This window comes from Coloeus monedula (assembly GCF_965178545.1).
Source record: "Coloeus monedula genome assembly, chromosome: 5".
Lineage (NCBI taxonomy): Eukaryota > Metazoa > Chordata > Aves > Passeriformes > Corvidae > Coloeus > Coloeus monedula.
The window spans coordinates 62285867-62312397 of NC_138785.1; the positions used below are offsets into that span (position 1 = coordinate 62285867).

The 26531-nt window shown below is 36.0% G+C and overlaps 1 protein-coding gene across 1 annotated transcript in view; it reads right to left on the reverse strand.

Moving 5' to 3' along the window:
• Nucleotides 1-26531, reverse strand: part of STX18 (syntaxin 18) — a 60890-nt gene that overhangs the window by 23542 nt on the left and 10817 nt on the right. Inside the window, exon 2 of the mRNA XM_082281705.1 lies at nucleotides 3546-3613. Within this exon, the coding sequence (XP_082137831.1) occupies nucleotides 3546-3613 (68 nt within the window). The remainder of the gene's footprint in view (nucleotides 1-3545; nucleotides 3614-26531) is intronic.

Here is a 26531-nt window from a genome sequence, read left to right on the forward strand (position 1 = left end):
TCCTGCTCTGCATCCCACCCCACCAGTGAGGAGGCTGGGGGTGCACAAGGAATTGGGAGGGGACACATCCAGGACAGCTGACCACAGAGATATCCCAGATCATATGGCATCATGCTCAGCATATACAGCTGGGGGAAGAAAAGAGGAAGGGTGGAAATATTTGGCATTTGTCTTTCCAATTCACTGTTACATGTGATGGAGCCCTGCTTTCCTGGGGATGGCTGAACACCTGCCCACCCATGGTGAATGAATTCCTTGCTTTGCTTTGCTTGAGCACGTGGCTTTTTCTTTCCCTATTAAACTGCCTTTATCTCAAACCATGAGTTTTCCCACTTTTACTCTTCTGATTCTCTCCCCCATCCCACAGTGAGTGAGAGCTCTGTAGGCCTGAGCTGCCAGCTGGGGTTAAACCATGACCAAAAATTCCTTATCACAATAGGCAAAAACCCTACATGTAAGAGAAAGGAAATAAATCCTAATAAAGAGGAGAGGATAAAGGTGCAGTGGCCTGTAAGCCAGCAAGCTTAGATCACTACACCAAGAATGTCATGTGTTTTGCCACTTTCATATTTTGTAGGTAATAGTCATAATCAAGAAGAAAGAAGGTGAATAAGCAATTACTAATTCAATTTAGGTATTTCAGTTAAATAGCTAACGTTTGATAAAATACGTCAGGGCCTTGGTTTCAAAAAACCCTTATTTCAACTGACTTTCTCATTGCTAAAAATTTTCCTCTAAAAATGAATTAAAGACATACCCTCTGTAGCAGGATATTTCATGTATGCCAAAAATAAAAACTCCATTATTAAAGAATTCATAGTCTTCAAAGGTAAGGTCAAAGAAGCAATCAAGAACCTGGATGCAGTGCATGATGAAGAAATTTTAAAAGGCATACAATAATACGACTGGTTAACTCAAAAGCTCAATTTCACCAACACATTGTGCTATACTTGGGAAAACCAACAGCAGGACTGACAAAATACACAGTAGTAATTTTGTTCACGAAATTTGACATCTCCTACATAAATTTCAGAACAGCCTTTTAGTATTAAATTGTTCAAAAACTGTCCCCATTACTTGAGTATTAAAGAGTTATTAAAACTGCTGTCTTGAGTGAGTGAGGCATTTGCTAAGACTGTAAGACTGACAGCATGGATGCTATGATGCTCTTTGCATCCATGAAGTAGAACAGCACAGGTAATCTATATGGAATTTGACATTTTTATGTCAAAATAAACATAAACAATTTAAGTTTGACTATTAAAGACAGAATCAACTGCAATCTCAGATGAGATCTGCAGGATTATTTTATGGTTTAATAAAGGAAATGACACTTCTTTCCTCTCCTTAATGAAGACCTGGGTGGCGGGAGAGGAAGGTGGAAAGCACTGGGAATTACCATAACTCATTGCAACAGCGTTTACAAAAAGAACATTAAAAACTTCTAGAAATCAAAATAACCAGGACACATTTTTAATCTAACCACTTCCATTTTATGTACATTACTGTTAATAAAATACAAACACTACCCAAAATTTAACCACCACTGACTGCTCTTACTGGAATTATTTGCAGTTTCTCCACCTCTGCATGTATACGAAGTTTTCACACAGTACACTCAGTTATGCCAGTATTAAACTGCTGGCTCCACCTAGTGTTGTTCATGCCCAGTGCCAACAGGCATTGGAAAGCAGAGAGCCAGTCATCACACGGAGCTGTGCACTACTTCTGCTTGCTCCTTGGAAAAGCATCTCCCATCCACCTCACACAGAACTGTGCACACCCCAAGCAGCATTTTCACCACCACTGACCATGAATACGGCCTCTCACTTATAAAATAAGCCATCTTCCTTTTTTCATTTTGATGCCTTGAGAGGCCACCTAAAACCAGACACTAGACAAGAAAAAGGGAATAAAGGTAGGTATTTATTAGAAGGGCATTCAAAGGTACCCCCTGGGGAGCCAGAGGCTACTTCCAAGATGGACAACAGGTCACAAGTTCTTCACACTTTTATAAGTTTGGTTTATTTGTATATCAGGGTTAATTCTCCAATTAAAGCTTCAGTTAATGATGTAGTTTCCCCAAACTTGCCCCCCTCCCTTTAGAGGCTTTGGTTTACATTTTGGGCCTAGGATGGTCTGGGTGTCCTTGAAGAGCAGGCCTGGAGAGGCTTTGTTATGACTACCTAGCACGAGAGAGCAGAAGTTAACAGGCTACAAGAAACTTCAGAGTTACACACTAGGCAGTACAGGATTTGAAAAATACTCAAGTTAAAACCAAAGGCATCAGTTTCATTTTCAAAACAACAAAATACACCTTTTAAACTCTTGTGGGGACAAGAAAGAGTGCCAGAAGTCCTCTGGTAACTTACACAGAATGCACTTCAATTCCACTGATGAGGCAGTATTGCTGTTACTGTGACAGACCCTTTCAGGCCTAGAAGTTGTTTTTCAGAAAAATAGCTCCTCCAATATGGACTGACCCTAAGGAATAGCAGATGGCTCATCTATTCTTTTGGTCTTTTCCATAAGGAAAAAGGGAAAGGAAACCTGTCTGGATAGAACTGTAAAGTGGTATCTATGAAGCTTTTAACCCAAAATGATTTTAGGCTGCATTTTATCTACCTTGATTGAAGCAACAGCTCAGCTTTAGGGCTGGTGGCAGAACTGGAATGCAGACAGGGGTGACTCACTCAGTTTGCATGTAACAGAACTTCTATAAAAACCAAGTTTTACATTTCTCAGATTCCACAATTATTTGTACACAGTTCACCAAAATACAAGCTGCAGTAACATTTAGATCTAAGGATAACTTGATTTAGTACCTGCAGACCAGAATAAATAAAAAAATACTATTTTTTTCCTACAAACACCACCTTGTAAATTTGTATATTAATCTTCTAAAAATCCTACTATTAAAGTTACCAACAAGTAGGCAGATACAGTACTTTTGAATGCTTCCTAGTAGCTGAAGAGAATCAAAACTTTCTTCACACAGTAACTACCAGAGCTGAAGCCTACGGTTTTTGTTTCAGAAAAACTAATCTTGTGCTGCTGCCCCCTGACACCATCTCCTCACTGGTGTCCTTCATCTGGAATTCACATTCCAGAGTCTGAGGAGTTTGCATCATTGCCCTCCAGGATCTGCTGATGCTACTGACTGTATACTTTGGGATGACAGGTAGGTTTAGTATGACAGAGTAAAAGGAAAATCTGGATCATCCTGCTGTCTCAGGAACCCCTTCATAAACTTACTCTGCAGGTCCTTAAAAGGTGTGGGACTTTGACTGCCAGGTTATTTTCTGTCAGAACTCACCCCTAAGAGCCAGAGATCATTTTCAAATTCTGAGTCTCATTTTATTCAGGTGCACCATTTTCTTGTGACAGCACTATTCTTCATCTTATAGTGGTTTACAGTAAGCCAATTAATAACAATCTCTGTTTTGATTTCAGTCATTATGCCTATAGGTTTTTAAGCTGTTCACTTTATAAGCATTAAGATAAATAAATAAATATATAAATCCATTTAAACAGTACACACTTACCTGTAAGCATTAATGTAATCCTTTCGGTGTTGTAGAAGAAAATCTTTCAGCTTTCCAATATGAGAAATCTAAATGAATTGAAATCATAATTAGTTTTCAGATAACTGATTATTTTATTTAAAGTTCAGTATTCCACATTTCAAATGTGAATTCATAAAATTTTTATTCTATAATTAAATAGAATAATAAAATTTACTCTTTTATACTAGAATTTTCACATTTTCCAAGCAGTCAATACATAAAAATAATCTAAAAAAGATCTGTTGTATGAAGGTCCAGCTTTTCTTCCCAAAAAGCATAAACTAAAAAGTAAATATAACTATAATATTAAACATTAAAAATATTAAACAAGGTGACACAAAACATTATCTAAATTGTCAATCCAGAATTTAGTGACTCCAGAATTTAATGTACACTTTGGAAATAAATTCATTTTGGAAGACCACACAAGAAATTTTTAAACTCTTTACTGATAAGACACACATATTCCAGTTCAGCCATCAAAACTTGTATGGCAAAGTACTGACCCTCTCCCTTCTACTTTTGCCATAACACAGCAACCAGTTTGTGCCCAACTAAAGTAGTATCTCCTCCATCTGATAATCATTAGTAAGTTTTGCCAGACCATACATCCCAATCAAATTTCCATTTCTGAATTTCCACCTTACTCTGGATAACTTCTACTATAAATCACTTTATTTTCTTTTTTAAGAAATCTTTACAAAGATCTTTTGGGAAGCCAAAAAAAGAAAAAAAATCTGAAACAACTTTTGCAAACTTCAGTCTGATTTGAAAGATTTGGTGTAGCATAAGATGCTGCTTATTTTAGAGAATGGAGGAACTACAAGTGTAGCTTAATTTGCCAGAGAAATGAGAAGACATGATGGGAAGGGGGAAGATAATTCTATACATTAGCAGTATATATTGTCCAAGGTATGCAGAGGAAACTTTTTAAACTATATTCTCAAATATTAATTAATAATTCACTGTAAAAAAAGCATGCAAGGAATTTTACAAAACAATAGTTGTTTTAGTTTACAATAAATACGGTTTACTCCATGTATCTGGGAAAAAGCATCAGAAACTGTTCAAGTCTTAAAATCCTATTTTCATGCAAATGATCTTTGTAATTATACAAACAACAAAAAAAAAAAACCACAGAGAAAGAACACGGAATAGTTTGGATAAATAGAAGATTAATTCCCCCAATTATTTTTTTTCAAAAGCAGGTCTTTTAAAAAAAGTGCAAGGAAAAAAATGTACTTAGTAAAACCACAGTAATTTTTACAACTCAAGGTGTTTCCTTGTGCAAATAAATAAGCCTCCATTTCCCTATTATTATTTGCTCTGTTTCAGTTTTACTACAATTCATCATATTGGATAAGGATTTTCCCTGTTTTCATGTTTCAAGTTTTTTGTGTGATTAACACAGGAAATTTCATCCAATTCATAGCAAACTGAGTTCTGTCAGTACCTTCAGGAGTTTCCTAAAGTGTGTTAGCACCATTATACAGAGTAAGAAGGGAAATATGGCAATTCCTACAAGACCAATGAGGCCCAAAGAGTAAGCTAAACCATTCTACAGTTGTTCCTTCTCATTGCCATGTTAACTTATTATTTGCACAGTAACCTCTTTCTCAGCTCAGACTTGGTATGTCATCAAATTTGCTGAACAGGTAAATCAAGCTTGTCTATGAAAGTAAAACATTTAAAACAGCTATACAGTGTTCCAATGGAACAATAATACTTAATAGGCAGAAAGTACTACAGAGGACAAAACAAATGTAAAATAAGAAACATTTCAAAACATTTACATTAAAGTATGAGAAAACACTGAACTAGAAAACAGATAAGCAAAATTTTGTAAGCAATAAATTTTAATATTGCTGCAATAGCTACAATTTAGGAGTGATTAACAAGCAGAAAGAATCAGAATGACAAGCAAGAACACTGTCTTACAGTAATTAATTCATCTAGTCACAAAGAGCATTCTATTTAGGCTAAAATTGTCATCATGTGTTTGAATTGCACTGACCCCACTTTGCCTCTCCTTCATTTGTAAAGCTATTTTCATGAATTTAGAATGACACCATTATGCCCATACTCACATCAAGCTCTTAGTTCCCAAGATTTGCATCAGAAGTGAGACTTCTTGTTCTAGTTTCCCTCAAATTCTAACAGCATCTTCTGCAATTCTGCACTGCTGATATTTCTTTTGCCTTTTGTTACCATGTACTACTGGCATAGCTTTGAATTCAATTTGTCACAACCGTATGAACAAAATTAACACTTTTTATTAAAAAGAAGGTCTCACTAGTATTAAAGGGTGAGAATATTAATTTTATTTCTAAAAATTCATTGGTATTTTTGTATGATGCTTGATTTTCTGTAGACACAAAATATCCCTGATCATACAAACATAAATCTTGAAGATATCTCCAGGGTCAGCAACTTGCAGTTATTCTGAGGTTATCAGAGGCCCACCATACACTCTTTGGAAAGTCATCAAGTTCCAGCCTAAAGGTAATAAAGCTTCTCCCTATTACAACTGAGAGGTTTTATTCTAATCCTATTGTTCTTATTAAAAATAAGAACTTGGCTAATTTCCAGGTTTACTGATTACCAACTTCTATCCATCTGTTCTTGCTTCAAAATGGACCTTTCCCTTAAAGGTCTACTTCCCTGCCTGTGTTTTTGATTTTACTGTCAGTAATTGTATCTATGTATCTATCTTTTGTAGCCCAGACAAATGACCCCAAGCTTTTAGTTCCTTCTCACAACAGTTCTGAAGTTGCTGAACCCAGAGCTTTCCTCTGCATTTGTTCCAGTTTGTATCCATCCATTTCCAATGCAGATCACTAGAAAGGCATTCACTGGTGTTGGTTACTTTGTAACTATTTCTGCTGGAAACACCTTTTTTTCCTACTATTTTTCTAGTTCCAAGTATGTATCTTGCTTTTACCCCACTGGTCCATGGCTTTTTCCTTATTAATTTATTCTAGAGTCCATGACTAAACTATTCCCCATCTATTCTCCAGTTGCATGACAAATCCACATTTTTTGCTCATTTTATTAAAATAGCTAAGGAATATATTAACTTTAGGAGGGTTTTAGTATCATTAGCAACTCATCGTGAATTTGGTCAAACCTAACTTTATTTCTGTAAAATGTCTTCCCTTCTGCAACAGTTTTCTTGGCCAGTTTGTCTTCCTCATCCTGGTTTCCACTGCTTCTGGGATAAATTTTTGTATCTTCTCCAACTAATCTTTCAAGTAGATCTAGTAGAATTTTAAATCCCACTTGCATTTCAGCACATCCATTTTTCCACTCCATTTACCCATCCATCATAACTGCAACTTCCAATTTGCTCTACATGCCTGTTTTCAAAACATTTATACCACCAGTTGCCACAGGTGTCAAAAGGATAGATGAAAGCAATTTGAAGAAGCACAAACACATCTGACTATTGGCCTCTCGCCATGGTTCTCATTCTTTGCATCTGGAAACTGGCTTTCTTTCTGAAAGTCTGGAGCAGAGAAATAAGCCTTTCCATCAACTCTGAAATAAAGAAATTATTTCCTTCCCCTCCCCTCCCCTCCCCCCCCAGGATAGGAGGGCTCAGCGAAAGGCCCTTTGTAGCTGCAGCATTCTTGCACTACATAAAGCCTACACTTACCTCACAGGGAAGAACACTGCTGAATTTCCAGGTAACTGACATTTCTAGGAGAATCAGTGGAATAAAATACCTTCCCTCACAATATTGTGAGCACCAGTTATATCATTATAGCAACAGCATCTTCTTGAGCTTCTGTTCACTACCAGAATACAGTGGGTTATCTTCCTTCTAACAGTGAAGACCACTTAGGACCAGGCTCTCCCTCCTCTCTTCTCATTCCCACTGACACTCCCTTGAGGATCAATACCACACCCCAAAACACTGAAATTACTTTTTTTTTTTTTTTTTTTAATTACTCTTCTGGAAAGAATTGGTTTCTTTCATTTCAGCTCCACAAATACCTGTAACAGCACAAGGGAGGGCAGGAACTGAACAGCACCAGTAGGGAACTTCCTACAGGATGCATCTGCCATGAATCAATAAGGTATATTTAATTACAACCTAAGAAATTCAACATGATAACCTCCTAAGCTCAGGTACTGAATCTGGAGACTCCAGGTATAATTTAAGAACTCCCAAGTGTAGTTCTGATCAAGAAAACCCAACTGGTTTACAGTGAAGCAGCACCAGTTTGCCGCTGTGTGACAAACAAAAGCATGACCGTCGTGCAAGTGAAAAACACTATAAATTCACATTAAAGCTTGTAACGTAACATTTTAGAAGTGACTTTAGGTTCCAGTTTGCACTTGATCCTCACTGTAAACTATCTGTAATACATATATCTGTGGTTTGTTGCCACTATAGATTTTTTAAACAACTCTTACACTAAAACATAAAAGCAATTACTGCATCTAATGCAGGTCTGACACAAAAGAAAGCTGTGAATGGCTGCCATCTGCTACCACAGGTGGCATGCACAGCTCTATTTATACTTGGGGCCTGCACTGGAAATGGTAGATGTTCCCGTTTAGAGATTTTTCTAATGATTTCAGAGCAGCCTAAGTTATTTATAAAGATGAGAAACAGGAAAGCATTGCCTCCAAAGCAGCATCTTGATGAGACACACAGACTTTAGAACGAAGACGCTGACTACGCTTCCTTCAGTCTCTTAGCAATACATACAGCATTTCTTTCCACTCCCAACAAAGAATTGATCACTCATGAAACAGTAGGTTCCAATTTGCATGCATTTAACCCACTGCAAGAAGCAGCAGCATTGTTTACGATTAAAATGATTGGACTAGGTTCCCGTGACATATTGTGGAGAGAATTCAACCGTGCTGAATAGTCATTTTCATTGAACAAATACAGCGTTTTATCAAATTTACTCTTCCATCAGAACAATGCACAACTATTTCCTACCATATAAAATTGACTGTTACACTTCGCGCTGTATTGCCACTCTGAATTTTTGAAAGGTGTACTTTGTTAAAAGAAACTTTAAAAATTACTTAAAACCAACACATAATAGAAAGGCTTTTGTAAAAGTTGTGAGAGACATGGTATTTACTGTTGATTCAGCAGCACTAACAAGCACTACTGACTATAGTGCCTTATTAACCCTAAAAACAGGGGGAAAAAAACCAAACTAAACAAAATGTTACATTTAATTTTTCAATATGTTTGAAAAACATTACCTCTAGTGTCTTATCTAAATAGATTTCATCTACAGATTCACGAAAAGGTGACTATATTCTACAAGCCCCTTTGCAAAAAGCAGAGAATTTAAGATTGTTATAATATTAGTATCTAGACACCTATCAAGTTTTCAATTTCAAACATACAGTCAAGCCAAACATAGCCATTATCTATTTCAAGAGAAATTCTGAATTTCAGTAAGACATCAGCTGAAGAACAGAAACTGGATGTTTCTGTTCAGTCTCAGTACTAGGAGGAGATACAGTAATTAGTGTAAGAAGATAAACTTGTTTTTCCAATGTCTAAATCATATTTAGAAAAAATAATTTAAAAAAAATTTTAAAAGAAAAAAAAAAAGGAAATTTTCCACACTTAGTGCATATAACAAAGGTAAGTGTTTTCAGTTATCTGGAATAAAACCCAAACAGAATAGATACTATAAATGGAAGCACAATTTATATTAAATAAATTTTTCAACTAAGAGCTTTGGCTCTTACCTAAACTATTACAGTTGAAAACTAGGTAGAAAGGTTTTGATGCAGAAATGAACTCCTATAGAGAACTTTTCCAGTACAAACTACCTTTGCTTAGATATATGAACTTTTAAAAAACACAACACGGGAAAGGCCAGGTCCCAGATTGGTTATATTTTATCTAGGTAATATTTTAAGCACTGTCAGCCCATTGAATCAACTCAGGCTCTTGCTGGATCTTGCTAAGAACTGACAAGAGTTTTGATTTTAAAGTACTGCTACTTGGATTCTACATTTCAGACACTGGAACCTTAAAAAGGTGAAATTATGTAATTCGCTGGTACAGTGACATCCAACAGAGATTAAACCAATTAAATTAAACCAAAGTTTGAATCAGGAGCCGAAACTCTTGAATTGAAACGTGTGAAGACTGTTCTTTAAAGATTTGCTGGTGAGTTCCCAGCACGCCATGAGGTGGAGCTGTGCCCCCAGGATTGATGGCAGGGACACACTGGCTGCCTCCACACGTCAACCGGCCAGTTTGCAACTGATTTGTCTCTTGAGGGGATACATTTGGTTTAGGTTTCCCCAGCAAATGTGAAAGTTTCTAAAATAGGTCACGCAGATCAATTGCTCTCGTAATCTGAGACCCGAAAGAGCAAATAATATCTAAACTGTGGCGTGGGGGTGGCCCGGAGCTGGAAGTGGGGAGCAGGAGGCGAGGAGACAGCCAGCCTGGCTACCTCTAATCTAGGAAAATTGTGACTTTGTTCAGTTTCTGCTTTACATCAGCATATATGTTACAGCAGCAGCAACGGGCAGGGAAACACTTCTTACTGCATTTTATTAGAAGCCTTGCATTTGGAGCAAAGGAATTAACCAAAAATGGGGGGGGGGGGGTCATGTTACTAAAATGTGTGGTACATGGAATAAGAACATTCAAAACTGAATTAATTGAATTAAAAGCCATGAAAAGGAAGAGTGAGGCTACTTGAAACTTCAAGGTAAAGATGGTACAAAGTTTTAATTTTTTTTTTTTTTTAAAGTTTAATATTATCAGTATTTGTCTAATTTAAAATAACACAATTTTTAAAAAATATAAAATGGAGGCAAAATTTTAAGGAATCATCTCAGAAAATTACATTAGAGATTGCAGAATATTGTGTTTGCAGAATACCACAGGCATTATTTGATGCACATTAACAAACCAATTAAGAAATCTAAAGGTTTCTTAAACTGCACTAAGAAGCAAAGCAAATTTCCTGACACCTGGTCTGGAGTAGAAAACACTTCATTTTGCTTACTATCAAACCGTCAAAAAGGAAGAAGTAAAAAAGCACTATCTTGTACATTAAAACTAAAAAAACCCACTTGGCTCTAAACCTTTCTTGGTTTTGTGTTGGGTTTTTTTTTTTTTGTTCTTGCTTTACTTAACATATTTTTATATATACTGCTTGTGGTTCAAAAATTGACTCATTGATTTATGCTACTGTCAGCTTACACTGAAATACTTTGCCTCTAAAGTGCATTTTAGATCTGCATTTGGTTATTTTTATTTTTTATTCATTGTTAATTATACAAAATGGAAAATTTGGCAGTAAATAACTCACTATCAGCCTAAAAGCCTCATATTTCATCTTACTATGCTTTCCATAAAAATAATCCAAACTCAGTGTAAGATTCAGTCAAATATATAAAGAAAAAATTATTCCTGCAATTTTGTGATACAACTGCAAACATTTTCTGTTCAAGACTCTTCTAGTAAGAGTGTAGCAAAAAAAACTAAGATCCAAGAGCTCAAAAACTCAAGTTCCCCACTGACCACAATAAAGACTGAAAGCACCCTGTATTATCACTGGATGAAGGTTTTACTGGAATGTTATTTGGGGATAAGGTTGATGTGTATGGTACTGACAGCAAAGCCCAACTGTATAGAAAAATTACTTTGAAGTCACTGATTTCTTTTTAAGAAATTATCCTAAAATATATTGTATATCTTAAAACTGTTTTAAATGCTTGTACTTCAGATATTTGTAAACAGAGGGGGGAAAAAAGTCTGACTTTTTAGGATAATTACTTACAAATACTGAATTTCAACTCTGAACCAGAAAAATGCAATATACACAGACTTTAAGATAGAGGTCTGGGTTCATTTTGTCACTGTTTCCTTAGGTCTTGTGTGAACACACTGGTTTGATACCATCACATACAGAAGCACATCTAGATATTCTGAAAATGGTCTGTAGAGAGTCAATAGGAACATGAGATGACCTGAAAAAATTAACAGTAGGCTTCCCACAATGTAACATCATGCTAAAGGGTTTTAGTAACTAGTTTTCATTTATTCTCAGTGGCAACAACTTTCAATTAAAAAAAAGAAAGAGCACAGCATCTGATTTTAATAAAACTTACTATTTTCCTTTTTCTTGTTTATTGTCAAACTCTAATCATAACTTTCTTTAACATTTGTATTTTTACACAATCATCCAAAACCTCATTGACTAAAATATATACCCCACAACAATTGCGGGGAATGTTTTGGTTGAGAGATACAAGGAAATTGGTCAAAATGCATACTTGCAATAATTGGCCTTTACCATTGCTGTTGAAAATGCTCCATTTAGAACCTTTCAGTAATTGCGTTCAACGTTGCTTGCGTCTTTCTGTAAGAGATATTTTCCTTGTCCCTTGCTCTCAGTCTGAGCTCATTTTAGTACTACATTTTCTTGACTCAAAAATGTTTTATGATATAAAGAGAGATTTCCAGTCTCCTTTAACATATACTCAGCAACAAATGGTTACTCTTTCTGACCATTATTATGAAATCTTTTGATTTTCTGAGAAGTTTTTGCAGTGCAATTCAGAGAGTTCCATGTGCCCGTGCTTCCCTTTGGGACCAAGCTGAATCTGCTTCAGCGTAAGCCATTGCATGGCACCGTAGGAGCTGCGCCCGGGGCAGGGGCTGCGCCCGGGGCAGGGGCTGCGCCCGGGGCAGGGGCTGAGCCGCCGCCGTGCTCCCTGAAGCCGCGGCCAGAGCTGAGCCTCGCTCACGCTCCGCAGTCCCTCTGCCAGGCCCTTCCCGCTCAGAGTTCTACATTTTCGGTGTATTTATATTCATACACCCATACACTCATATAGAGCATGAACTGACACAACACCTACTGTGTCTCAAAATCCTACAACTCTTGTCAAATACTATTCAAAGGGACAAGTATCTTCCTGGATTTTCATCACTGGTACAATAATGTTTTTACTGCAAAAATACTTCTACTATGTTTCAACACCTTAATTTGTATTATACAGACTGAACCACTTTAGTGGTTGCCCTAGCACTTATACCAAGCAAACTTCTCCTCCATTAAAACAACAAGAAAAACACCCAGTCAGAAATGAGATGTTTATGAATCCTTTTCTAAAGAACATGTCTAGATCAGGCACAACAGCAATAAATACAGATACTGGAAATAAGATAATTCTTTACACATTGAGATTTTAATCCAAGTACTTTATGGTATCAGCATAAATATTAAGACAAAGGGCCCTTTCTGCTCCCTCTTCCCATGTAACAGGAAACCCCAAGAGCTGGATCCTCTAAATTGTAGGAACTTCCTGGGCCCTGGCAACCGTTAAGTCCTTGCATGGCTGATGCAGAGTGACGCACTTAGAGAGGCTATTCACATCCTCAGGAAAGCCAGACAGAGCTTCTCCATCAGGCACACACATCTCCTCCTCGGCCCCATCTCAAATGCTCTGCTTCACTGCCTTTTTGAGCAAGCCACTTCTCCTTTGTTAGAGCACCTAGGAAATAGTCCATACCAAAAAATACCTCCTCCATCCTTGGGCAAAATAACTCTTCTCCACTAGTCCTTGTAACAGCAAACTGAGGTGAGGAAAAATATAGTAGCAAAAAAAGGATAATCCTTTTAATAACTCTTGGACCAGACAGAAATACTGTCAGTCTGAAATCCAAATATTATCCAATTTCTTTCATCCTGTCCCTTTCTGAGAAATATGAGTATCTTATAAAATGGTTATCAAGGCAAACCATGACAGGTTCTCAACTACAGCAAGGGCTACAAGTTTATCAGAGCACAACTGGGACTAAAAGCATCACAGAACAAAGACAGCTTATTTTGTCTCCACTCGAGAATCTTCCGACATGGCCAAAGTCCAAGAGAAGAATCTCTTCCTTTAGAGCACACTGCCCTTACATATTTCCATTAAGTTAACTACCAAATGACCATTACATTCCCAAGGTAATGTATGAAGTGTCCAAAAAAGTATCTCTGGACGCCAGGATTTGCTCATCACAAAATGCTATTCATGCTCATTTTCATCTACCTAGGGGTATTTGCCAGCTGTTTTTCCTATGAAATAGATGCCTCCACCATGAGGAGAATAATTTCTACCTGAAAAAATAGTCACATAAAAATTTCTCTCTAGAAAGTGCTTGCAGAATTTGTGAGGAAGAAGTTTTAGCTGTAATTAAAAGGGAAATCAATGCTATTCTCTCACGTCTGAGTAGTACTGACAATTCAAAAGTATATTTTTAATCACTGAAAGCAGAAATCCCTGACAAGATTTCAAGTTGTGAAGTAAGGCACTTTTCCTTTCTCACTTTTTCCCAGCCATGAATCTCAGTAAGATTTTTTAAATGTCCACTTCCTGTAATTTTGGTAATTTTAGAGTATAATTATTTTTACATTTTTATGATGCCTTTGGGGTATCATTACAAATATTTTTTAAGCCTTTAAACTTAGAAAAATAAAATTAAGTTATAGCTTCTCTTGAGGAGAGACTGTCAGTCCTGTTTTGAATAAACAATCCCTTTTAAAGGCAATCTAGAGATTTATATCCGCTGTAACCATAGAAATTAATCTAGAGTTTAAACAAAATAGAGTAAAACATCATTTATTTAATGAAAATCAGAACGGTGCTATTGGAAATGAAAGTTGGGTTTCTGTTTTTTTAATCCAACAGACAGTTTTGTATGCAATTGTAAGATTTTACTTGATGGGCTACTTCTTACAACTTAATCATACTCATTTAACCAATTTGAACAAAGCATTCAGATTTCTGAGTTTTAATTTTACTTGATATAAATGCCAATCACTAAAAAAAAAAGAAGTTAAGGATTTTCAGATTTAAAAAGCTAAAATTAAATGTATGAAACATTTTCAATGATAAAAGCAATCATGAGAAACTGCTTTGACATTGCGAGGCCAACAGGAACACAACACCAAAATTTTTATGAGTTTCTCATATAAAAAGTTTGGGAATAGCAGAGAAAAATAAAAGTGTACAAACTGGAAGGCATTTTATATGTCACCACAGCTAAAAAAAATGTTCAGAAATAGTGGTTCCTATAGACTAAGTATTTACAAGTTTGCCTGCAACATTTCAGCATTCTGACCCTCAACAACAATCATACAACATAAAGATCTTCAAGGTTAAACTAATTAAGTATTTATAGGTCAGTTAAGTAAGAGTTAAAAGAGCAACAGCATTTGTTGCTTTTTCAAAAAGCAAGGAAAAGAACTTGAAGTTCACATGAGGAAACACTGATATGCTTCACAATGTAACATCAAAACAAAACACATTGCCCAAAACCTAGAAAAAATATCACATCACAATAAACTGGAAAAGTTTCCTGTGGGAACATCTGCAATAGCCACATAAATTTTACAGAAGTTGTGAAAAATACTGAAGTATACAGTAGAAGGAAACTTAATCAAAAAATACAGTTTAACAGATGATATCTCTAATTCACGTATACATTATAATACACTATTCTGTGGCACTTTTTGTGGTTACATTACCTGTACATAAGCCACCATGTAAGCCTTCCTTGACCATAACAATAGGAAATAATCAAACCATATCAGAAAAGTAATAAAAATACATAATAAAGTTCAGCCTTATTTACAACTGCACTGTGAACTCAATTATTCTATCTATTATACAATTACAAATACATTACCAAACAAGAGAAAGAAAGAAAATTAATCTGCTTAAAAGCCGAAAGTTTCTAGTAAGACATTAACTGTTCATAAGCCAGAGTACAAACTCTGAAAGCCTCAAGAGATAAGAGCTTCTGGTCTCCTCCGCTAAACTCAGTCTGCAGGAAAGAATGATCTAGGAGACTCAGCCGAACCAAGACTCACATGGAGATAACAAAGCTTGGCTTGTAATCCAAATACCAAAGAAGAGACTCACTGAAGTGAACTTTGCAAGACCATGCAAGACACCTCAAAATACAAGTCTGTTGCTGTCTCCTAGTTAACTGACCTGTATCCTGTAATTGGCTCCCATTCCCTGCAACATATTACTAATTTCTGAAAGCATTTTATCTGTCTCTAGAAAGTCAAATTCACAGGAACCCACAACTTCACACAGTAGGTGGCTTTTTGAAGGCGCACATCCACAGAAAAGAAAACACAGTGCATAAATAGGGAGAGAAATAGAAACAAAACAAAACAAAACAAAAACAAAAAACAAAAAACAAAAAAAACTAAGGCAAAAGCAAGACACACAAGAAAAGGAAACAAAAGAGTTAGCTGAAATAAAATGAAACAGCATCCGCACTAAGACATACCACCACTGTATACTACTGTATTAAGTCTGAGGTTCCAGTCAGCAGTCAACTCCAAAGGGCTTCCAAGAAGAGAGGGCTGTAAACTACAGCACTATCCTCACGGCTGCTTAGGAAAGGATCACAGCCTCCATTCTGAAATTACTAAGTGCCCAGCCAGCTGTGAGACAATCTTAGGAAACAAGATGGTGGAACAGACACTGACATATTATATTTATTGATAGATTCCTGTTCACAAGCACTTTGCAGTGGGAGCCGCATCAGCTATCCAGCACCTAAGTACACTGAGATAAGATCACAGAAACCACCAGTGCAATGAAAAAGATTGTGCTTACTCTATAAACTCTCATGAATCAGAAGACCTTTAGAAGACAAAAATCTATCAAAACACTTATTTTGGAAAATGAACTTGAGTTCTTATTTTACTCGAAACACTCTGTTAACAGAGAGAATAAAGCAGGGACTACTTTCCTTCATACACCTTTTTATTTTATAGGCAACGTCACAGTTTCTCAATAGTTTGCGTCATATGCATTTCAGATATGCCACCGTTTTCATAGAGATCTTCCTTTCACAACTTTCTGCTGATAGACATGTGGCCATTGCTGTGGCATGTAGGGCAAGAAGGAACCACCAAGTAACTAAAACACCACCATGTCAACAAGTAAACACAAACTGCCCAGGATCTTACAGATTAAGCTGTAGGAGTTACTAAGATGTTAATACTCAGTGTCTATCAAGCAGTTTCACTGTATCTCACCAACCCATACACAGTGAAAAAAAAAAAAATCAATGTTACCTCTGTCTTCTGCCATAACAACTAGATTGCCCAGACTGGGTTGCAGTAGCTAAATACTACTGCATTGTGCAGAAATAACAGAACAATTGGATGAAAAGTACTTGTGTTTCAGCAGACAAGCATACAGAGAAATTGCAGTATCTCTTGTAAGATGGATACTGGTTTGTGCACAATTTTCACTTAAGGCTAGAGGGAAATGCTACTGCAATTTGCCACAATGTTTCACAGCTCTCACAAGAATTAAAGAACAGTCTCCATGTCAAGGACAGAAGTGATACTACATTTTCCAGTTTCTATTTGGGTTACAAACACCTGATTTAACAAATGTCACATGACTGCTCCACAGCTCTGCTCTGCATTACAGTCAAGTCAGTATTACTGAAACACATTTCATCAGTTTTTCAGTATTCTGCTCATGCACTGGCATGAGCTTAGGAAGAGAGAAAGGTAAACATGAAGTACGTCCCTGCTGAGGAGCTATCTCACTAGCAACTTTAAGATGAAAATGTTAAGGCTGTGCATCACAACTAGAACATGAAAACTTCACACTAGCAAGAGAATTTACCATACAGAGACTGGTCAAGATGAAGTGGTAAATGTCAAGCAGATATCTGACTGTATGAATAAATGGAACAGGAGCTGGTAAAGCTCACTGCAGTACAAGGGTGAAAAAATAAGAGAAACATTGAAAAGTGAAGGAAGGGAAGAATTGAAGATGGAAGGGGGAATAGAAACAGAAGCAGAAAGGCATGGTCTGAGGTAAAGAGTGAAAAAACATGAGAAGTAAGGTACACCCAACCTAAAGCAGTAATTTTAGTTTCAGTGCAAATAAGAGACGGATATAGAGACACAAGAGCCTAGCATGTACTGGAAGAATGTTTTAATAAACCAAAACAAACCCAAAAAACCCCCAAACCCCACATTTAATGAGGAATGAAACAAACCCTCAAACCAATTATTAAATCTCTTTGGATGTAAAATATTCTCCTTGAAAGTGCTTAAAATAGCCTAAACAAAACACTGTAAGCTATATATATGCTAGCAAGGAGAGGGTTAACCTGACCTTATGTTTTAACAGCATGTTCTACTCTTTGGCACATCAGCATTAGAACCAGAGCATTCCAAAATTACAATTTTTCCCCACAGAAACACACAACAATTTCAAAAGCCTGTAGCTCTAATGTCATACCAATGGAAAAGCATGTTGTTGAACACAGTGAATAGCAGTGGTGCATCCTTAAAGTCAGGATATCTAAACCAGTTTGAAGATATTTTATCTTTTTTGTCCTGAATGTTATTCAGTCTCCTACAGCGCAATTCAAATGCTATTCCTGCATAAGCAACTCAAGTGTCTGTCTGACTACAGCATCAATAAGCATGGAAGAGACAAAAATGAGTAAGGATAGAAAAACAAGGAGAAGGAAAATAAACCCCATTGTCTAAATAGAAGGTTTTGCTCACATAACTTTGTTTAGCTCTATCTTGTTGCACTGTATCAAATTAGCTGTACTGTGACTTCTTATGTAGCTTAAGTAACTCAACATGATTTTTCTATTATTTAAAATGATTTGAGGAATTTGCACTTCAGAAAATTTTTAAAAAGCATAGCATTAATGACTGCAACCATTTTTTTATTGCTTAGTTAGTAGCCATTATTAATACTAATTAATGTCACAAATGGAGTCAAGAAAAGGAAGAAGTCCAAAAAGCAAGAGCTGGACAAGACAGGAAAAAAAAGGGTTCACACAGACTGCACTTTGAATTCCTTTGTCTTATACAACAAATCAGACAGCAACAAGAGGAACAAGCCTCCCTTCTGCTGCAGAAAGTAAAACAGCTGACTAGGTATTTGTGGGCAACCAAATTATCCTTCTTATAGTTAACATTTTCTTGCCACTTAAGTAAGTGAGAGCCTACTAATTTTGTAATGTATAGAAAGTCAGCCAAAAATCAGGAAATAAATATCGCAACAAAGGAAACAAATGGAGAGCAAATGAGGAAGAAAAACACCAACAATAAGAAATCAGTGACCCTAAAATTGTGACAGCTTTCAACAAAAACCTATGACAAAATACAATACACAGAACCAGAAAGAAAAGCACATGTCAGAAACATAAGAGATGGAAAGAAAAATGAAGGCAAAAGAAAGTTACTTCTTTTAAATAAGTGGAACAGGAGAAAATGGGGTGACTCCTGAAGGACATCAATTTTTTTCCAAAATCAGTACCAGGGATTATAATATACTTAATATTCCCTTTAGATTTAAAAATGATCTTACAAGGGAAATTAAATGCATTTCCTTGAACAGAGGCAGCTAAAAGATGCATTCTCTCCGCCGGGTTTGGAGCCCTGCTCCGAGGCAGTGGACATGTACAATTATAGGAACTGACTCAAGTGATCTGGTTCGAAAACAGCCAACACACAAATATCCATTGAAGCACGAAGGACAAACACTTTCACTTTTAAAATTTCTCTTTCCATTAAACTGAAAACACAGTTGTTTTTTTAATACTGACTGTTTTTATCTTACACTACAATTATAGTGTATGCAGTGCACACAGGAGAAAATCTGTTAGGCAGTGTCAGAAAGCAACTGAAAATTAGCAGTAGTTTCTTGCAACAGCCACAAAACAAAGTCGTTTTTCTAATGAGCAAAGGAGATGGAACTGAACCAAGCAACCTTCACCTGGGAAAAACACTTGATGTGGTCATGAAAAATCTTGCCAGAGACTACGAAAAGTCTTTTTTCCTGTAACACAGCTTCTGTCTATTGCAGCCAGCATTATTCTTAAGTTACTGTTCGTAGCCTTAGAATTTGGAGTCAGCAGTGTCACTACCCCTTAGAATTAAAATTACCCAGATCAGAATAAACACAGAGCTACAACTAGACTTCTCATTTACGGTAACCTGCAGACTACAGGTACTGCCTTAGTTTACTCTTGGAACATACTAATTTCAGCTGTTTGTCTTAAATGCTTTCATTTCTGAAGTTCTGTGCAATACTGAAGCCCTGTAAAATGAAATGGAGCACAATAAATAGATTCCACATCCTGGTTGTAGCAGCTTTTTCCTATGAAGCTGTAACATAGAATTATTAAAAATCCAGGAGTTTACATCAACCATCCCTACTTTCCATTGCAAAGTCTGGTGGTACGTTCTATGGCAGCATAAACTTTAATAGAATTTCGAGGCGAATTTTATTTCATATGGTCATTATGGTAAGGAGGAAGAAAAAAAAGTGCTAGGGGGCTTACTGGAAGCAGAGTACAGTCATAACCTCTATGATAATTCTACTAATACAAATACAATTGTACAACAGATGATGACATTTGCTATTAGCAACAGCTGAAAGGTCTTCTTGGCTCCTGATGTGGAGTTAAGGCAGGGAGAAAAAAAGAACTTCCAAATGCTTTTGCAAATAGGAATTTGATGAAGGACTGAAATTGAAAATTGGATTTCCCGAATTCTGAGTCTATGACAGCCCTTCCTTTTTGAGAGGAAAAAAACCAAACCAACAAACCAGACTGATGTTATATACTACTACATTTCCTGATAATATACTATTACAAATTTTGCTTTAAAATTATGATTATGAAAACAATTTTATACTTTTCCACATTACCTCTTCGGCACAGTATCACTCATTCAGAAAATTACTATACACTGAAAAACCAAACCAAACAAACCAACCAACCAACCACCCCCCACCCAAAAAAAAAATCCACCAAAAGACAAATACTGAAAGAGTTTTTCCCATGCTTACAAAATATGGAGACAAAAAAGTACAGTCCATGCAATCTCTTGGGCTTCAGCTTTACAGTCAACACAACATTCATTAGATCATTTTTTTCCTCAAGTGTTACAAGGAAAGCCAATTAAACATCAAAAGACTCCTACTTGTCATGTCAAATTTACTACTTATTGGAACACTGTGCCTTATTCATCAAATACGTGTTGACTTGGAAATCATCATGAACCACATTCTTAACTAATTACAGCAACTGCTACAAAATACTGATTACTATTAAGAACAAGTAAGTTAAACTAAGTGCACTAACTATCATAGCCTCCACTTGCCAAGAAACGCCATTCTATCGAAAGCACACTGCACAATTAAAAGTTAAAAATAAAGTGTTTATTCTGTCCTTAACCATTACTCCTTCACTGCTACCCAAGAGATAGGAAACGTAGTGCTGTAACAACCCCAGTCCTGCACACTGCGCTGGCTTCTGCAAACTACACAGCTTTGTTGCAAAGAACGCCTGTCAAGAGAAGGCTGCTCACTGCTGTCCTGTAAGGAGGAACCCCACCGTGTTGGAAACATTATGTCCAACAGTGAACGCAGCACAAGATTCCTCTTAGCAAGACGTATATTATGTGGGCTGTTCTGCTTGTAGGGTAATACCAAAGGATGCCTGGGCTTCAACTTAGTGGTCAAAGTGATAACTTACTTTAAGTGCTACAACTTGCAGCTGTATATGTATTCTCTAACACTGTGTGGCTGAATGGATAGTTCACTTGCCTTAAGTGAAATAAATTAATAAAATAGTTGAGAATCTATTTTCAGCATAGTTTCTAATCTGTGTCAACTACTGAGTCAAGGAATAATGCAGTCAGGTAATCCGGGGTTCATTTTTCTAAAAGAGCAAAAAACATCAAAGGTGGGTGTTTTAATCTGAATATTAAACATACGCGTATGAGCACAGACATTAAATTACATAATTTTGTTCAGATTAATTATTTCATTGTGGCAATATTAAATATTAAAGATTCAAAAGAGCTGTTTAATCCCCTTTTTAAAAATTTAAAATTATTTATACAGTAAACTCTTAGAACTTGGTGCCATGTTATTAACTTCACTGGAATAAAAAATGTCACCATAAACACTAAGTCAGCAAATAAAAACCTTCATGATCTAGCAACTGGGTAGCAAAATAAATCCTTTAAAAACTATCAAACGACGCTAAAAATAAAATTAGATATAAATTCATGTCTTAGACTGTGGTCAATTGAGGTCTAGACAAAACCCTATGTTTGTTCACTGCCTAGTCTCCAGTCTGCTCCAAGTTTGAAAAGGTAATTGAACTCAGTCTATAATTACTGGATTAGATACAGATGGGCTCTGTACATTTCAGGGGAGGAAAGAACTGTTTTGATTCATTTTATGATTGCCTGTAAGGTCAGACTTTTCAAAATGTACTTTCATCTGTTAAATAGTTTCTCAAAGTCCCAGGGGGACATCTCCAATAACTGATGTTTTAAGCAATTTGAGTCTATCAGATCCAGTCTTTGAATGTAATATGCTGTCCATTTTCTAGAATTATAAATGTGCATGTAGGTTAATTGCTACAACTCAGAGAGAGTTTCAAAACTACATTTTTTCAGAAAATTGCTAGTTTTACCCAACAACTGTTATGCATAAATATTTTCAGAATTATTTTGTTTTAGGATATAGCATATCTTTGGAAATACAAATAAGTAACACAAATTAGAAATGTCCTTACTCATAATGCCTTCCCATTTGGGGAATGCTCTCTTCGGACCCAAGTGAATAATATTTGAATAGTCTCAACTAAATCAGTTAATTTCTTGCAAAGTAGAAAAAAAAAAAAATCTTAATAAAAAATCCTAAAGAACACTTCAGAAGACTTATTTTTTCATAATCTCTTATTTGAGCCTTCATCCTCACTCTCACTCAAGATAAAATGTGGAACAAACAATGAGCAAGCATTAAACTTTCACTCTGTTAAGAATTTTTTGCAGAGTACTTTCTTCAATTAAATCAACCATAACTCCACTGCCTGTTTCAGTACAGCCAGGATATCATCTTGCATTGTTCAATGTCTTGCTTAGTTAACAGTTCAAATGCTCTGCAAAGGGAATCTAGTTCTGCTCTCAGTTAGGGATTCTGAGAGCTACCGTAATAGTAATTTAAAGCAGAAAACACACCATGCAATCAGAAGGCAATATAATAGTTCAGTTCATAGTCTTAGAAGATAGGAAACTTAATTCCAAACAACTTAATATTCAACTTACTATTTCAGTTTCTTTGTATTACAACAATCCTCTTGCTAATAAAATTCCAATAGGAAAATATTTTTTTGTTAAAACATACATTTGTGTTTAATCAACAACAACATCTCATTGGCAAAAGTCTCAGTCAAACAAGTTATCTTTGTAGGATCTATATCTAGATATCTATAGAGTTGTTCTGCCAGAGCCTTAGTATTCAAGCACCGGTAATAAGGATAATTGGAACTATGTTAATATAATCTCCCTCTGTCTCCAAGTGGGCTAATGAAAAAGCATGTTATCTCACGTAATTTCCATGATTAATATTTTATTCATATTATTTCAAAGTCCTCCACAAAAGGGACAAAACCTGAAGGCAGAACCAACCACCACAAAGCCCCAGCAGAAAGACACATTCATTATTTGTATGCCTGCTCAGACAGAAGATCCTGCCCATCATCATCAGGCTGCGCGGAATTCCCACCACAACTTACAAGTCTCACCAAAAGAAGGAACTTCTGCTGCTGCATTTTAGGAACTGATTGATACAAATCAGTTTGTTCAAAACAGTTTAGTCCATAAAATGCCTGCAAGCAGACGATGGGTTTCTGAAACAGTAGCTCTTTTTTAAATGTAAGAGCATCAGTAGCAACCACGTATAAGCAAATAAAAGTGGTCTTTGAAACAAGCATGCAATTTTACTCAAAAGATAAAAATCCATTAATATTTGCATTATCTTCCTCCCCCAGATCTCTAATGGATGCTTTTAAACGTATTTCTTTAAAATTGAAATAATACTCGTATATAGAATTTGCATGAGGTTCACAAGCTTAGTTCAGTAAAGTCTCAGTCTTTACTTAAGAGCTATATAGAAAAGGTTTCTCCTTCATTGCAAGCAACAAAAAAAGTTTCCTTCAAAAAATACACATGCCTTGTTCTCCCTACAAAATAAAACTATAGGAAGTACTTCAAGTGTATTGTGGGAACCCACAAACTATTCCTCAAACTACTGTAATTTTTTTAGACAATAAATTGTGAAGAAATGGTCAAGTAGCGAAACAGCCAGACCATAGCACCACACATTCTGTATGCTGTAACATGGCAGAAAATAAATGCAATATAAGAAGTTACACTAGGTCACATCTTAGACCAACTAATTAGCTCTTTGATATTTTTTCCTTCTCCTTCACATTTTCACTATCTGTAATAAGTATTTTCCTGTATTTGCTGTACAGTCCTTTACATGATATTCAAACCCGTAAGAAACAGTATCTGAGCTCTCATAAATATTTCCCATCTATACTTTAATGGATTCCACAATAAGTTAAAAATTTTGAGAACCGAAAACAACATCATCAAGAAAAATAAAGTGTATTCTTACAAGCTAGTCTCACTCACATTATGTTTGTATCATTGTGTCTTTACACAATCTTTAAACAAAAAATAAAGATATCCAATTCATGTCTATTAAACTGAGTCAATATGCAGACTACAACAATGTGGCACTATTTAATCAACAATCACCTCACACTGGTTAGTTATTCCTTCAGTCCTAAAAAAAGAAAAAAAAGAAAAAAAAGAAAATATATAATTAACGATATTTGTACATCGTTCAAGCCCTCAAATCTGTGAGGAAGAAATCTGACAATTAAAAAAAAAAAAACATTAAAAGTGGTTGCTTACTTCACAGCAACAAACTTCTGGGGTAGATTAAGCACCCTGTGAAGTCTAACACAGGTATTTTATTTTAGAAATACTCTAGCATGATTTGTTTCCTATAAGTTAATTTATTATTAAAAATGAAGAGAGAACATTCATACATTTGCATAGTCTGAGGTCAGACTGATCACAGTCACAGGTCACTGAAGCAGTAGTCTGGGATCTGGAAAACCAGTACCCAATTCCTTGCTCTGGTATGAAGCAGTGTCCCGTATGTAAAAAGGAATTCCAGAGCCATCTCTGTGCATTTACCGCTGCATCACCTGTTGAGTACCGTACGTATTTTGAAATACATGCACTTGACTTAAGAGATTTCAAGTGATGCAGAATCTACCCAATCAAGGATCAGCTGAGTCATACCTCAAATAATGTGTACTACTTGCAGCACTGTATCTTATTTTGCTTCTTCATAGGATCCATGAAGAAATCAAAAACTTTTTTTCTTGTGATCATGTGTTGTAACTAACAAGGTTAAAGGATTTCTCACTACAAGGTATATTTTTCAGACTTTAGATCATTTTTGTAGCTCTATTAAAAAAAACCAAACTAAACCAAACCAAAACCCAACAAAGCAACATCCCACCACTACCACACTTCTGAAAAAGGTTGACATCAGCACTGGACACAACATTTTCTCATTTTAATCGTGCTATACACTTTCCCTTTAATTGATAATTTCCTCTGTTTCATTAAACTTACATCTTATAAAAAGTTAAGTTCCATTAATTTTGGTATTGGCTTCTATGTGCAATATTTACTAGGAGCCAAAAAGGCCAAATTATGCCCTACCACACCCACAACCAGAACCAATAAATGCCATGCTTACACATGCAAAGCTAATATCATGCCCAAGAATCTTTGCATATATGAAATATTTTTTCTATATAGTTGAATGAGGAATGCCTCAATTTAAGCCTACACAAAGGAACACTTTCCCTTGAATCTCACAGCAGAAACTACAGCTGGCATCACACTGTCCAGCTGAATAGACCCAAAGAAAATAAGATATAACAAAGACAACTGAAGAAAGCAGAATTTTAAATTAATCAAAAATTTGTAGCTGTCACTTGAAAACTACTATGCAACAAGGTTCTGAAAGAAGAACATCCCAAGAACACACACATCTGTTTAATATTACAAGCCAACTGTCAACATCCTAAGTGAAGTTTTAATTTAATACTTTTTCTTTCTTGATGTTTTACCTTTAGTCAATGCCTTGTGAGAGTATCAGCTTTCTAGAAGAAACTGTTAAATATAAAGAAATGTTATTGTAGCATGTTTATAAAATCATAGTTCGAGAACTTTTTATTTTTGTAAGGCCTGACCACAACTTAATTATCTGCAGGACATTCCAAGCTCACAACTGCAAGCTCCAGTTCCCAAGCAATTTTAAACAATATCTACTGTACAGGACATACAGCACTGCAAATACCACATCATGGCAGTGTTTCGAGAAGTCACCATTAGAGCCTTTAGACATGGTTTTTATTTCCAAAAAATATGTTTCTCTACTAATCATTAAATGGTTTTCATCACCACTATATGTTTGTCTCTCATGCCTGTTTGCTATCAGTGTTTATTTTAATGTAAGGGAACTAGTCATAAAAAAGGCAGATACAATGTCTAATGTGCCGTATGTTACACATAAAGTGTCCTAAGAGTAAGCAGTATGTTCTTCTACAGCTCACGCAATGTTTTCCTTCTTTTCCAGGAAAGAACTAGAGTAAAAGCAGGAAAAAAACCCCCAAACTTGTTAAATTGGAGATAAGAGAAAAGTGAGACCATTAGCTCAGCCAAAAAGTCTCAAAGGAAGACTGGAAATTTTTAAGAGAGAGCAATCTCAAAAGTCCTGGGAATTCAAATTTGTTTTTAAAAACATCCAAATGACCTGAAAATAGTCAAGGAAAAAAAGTCCATCATGCAATTACATCTGGATTTTACACATCAGTCTGAAAACCAGCAGATGACACAACACTTTTATAACAACTCAGAATTCCAAGAATCTGTTTTCCTCCCCAAAATGCCACACACCTTGGTTTCAACCCATTACTGATGAACTCCTCTGTTTTCCTACCCTTTTCTGGAGGCTGATGACTCAGGCTGCTCTGCACTCACAGGCATGCTGCTGCCATAGAGC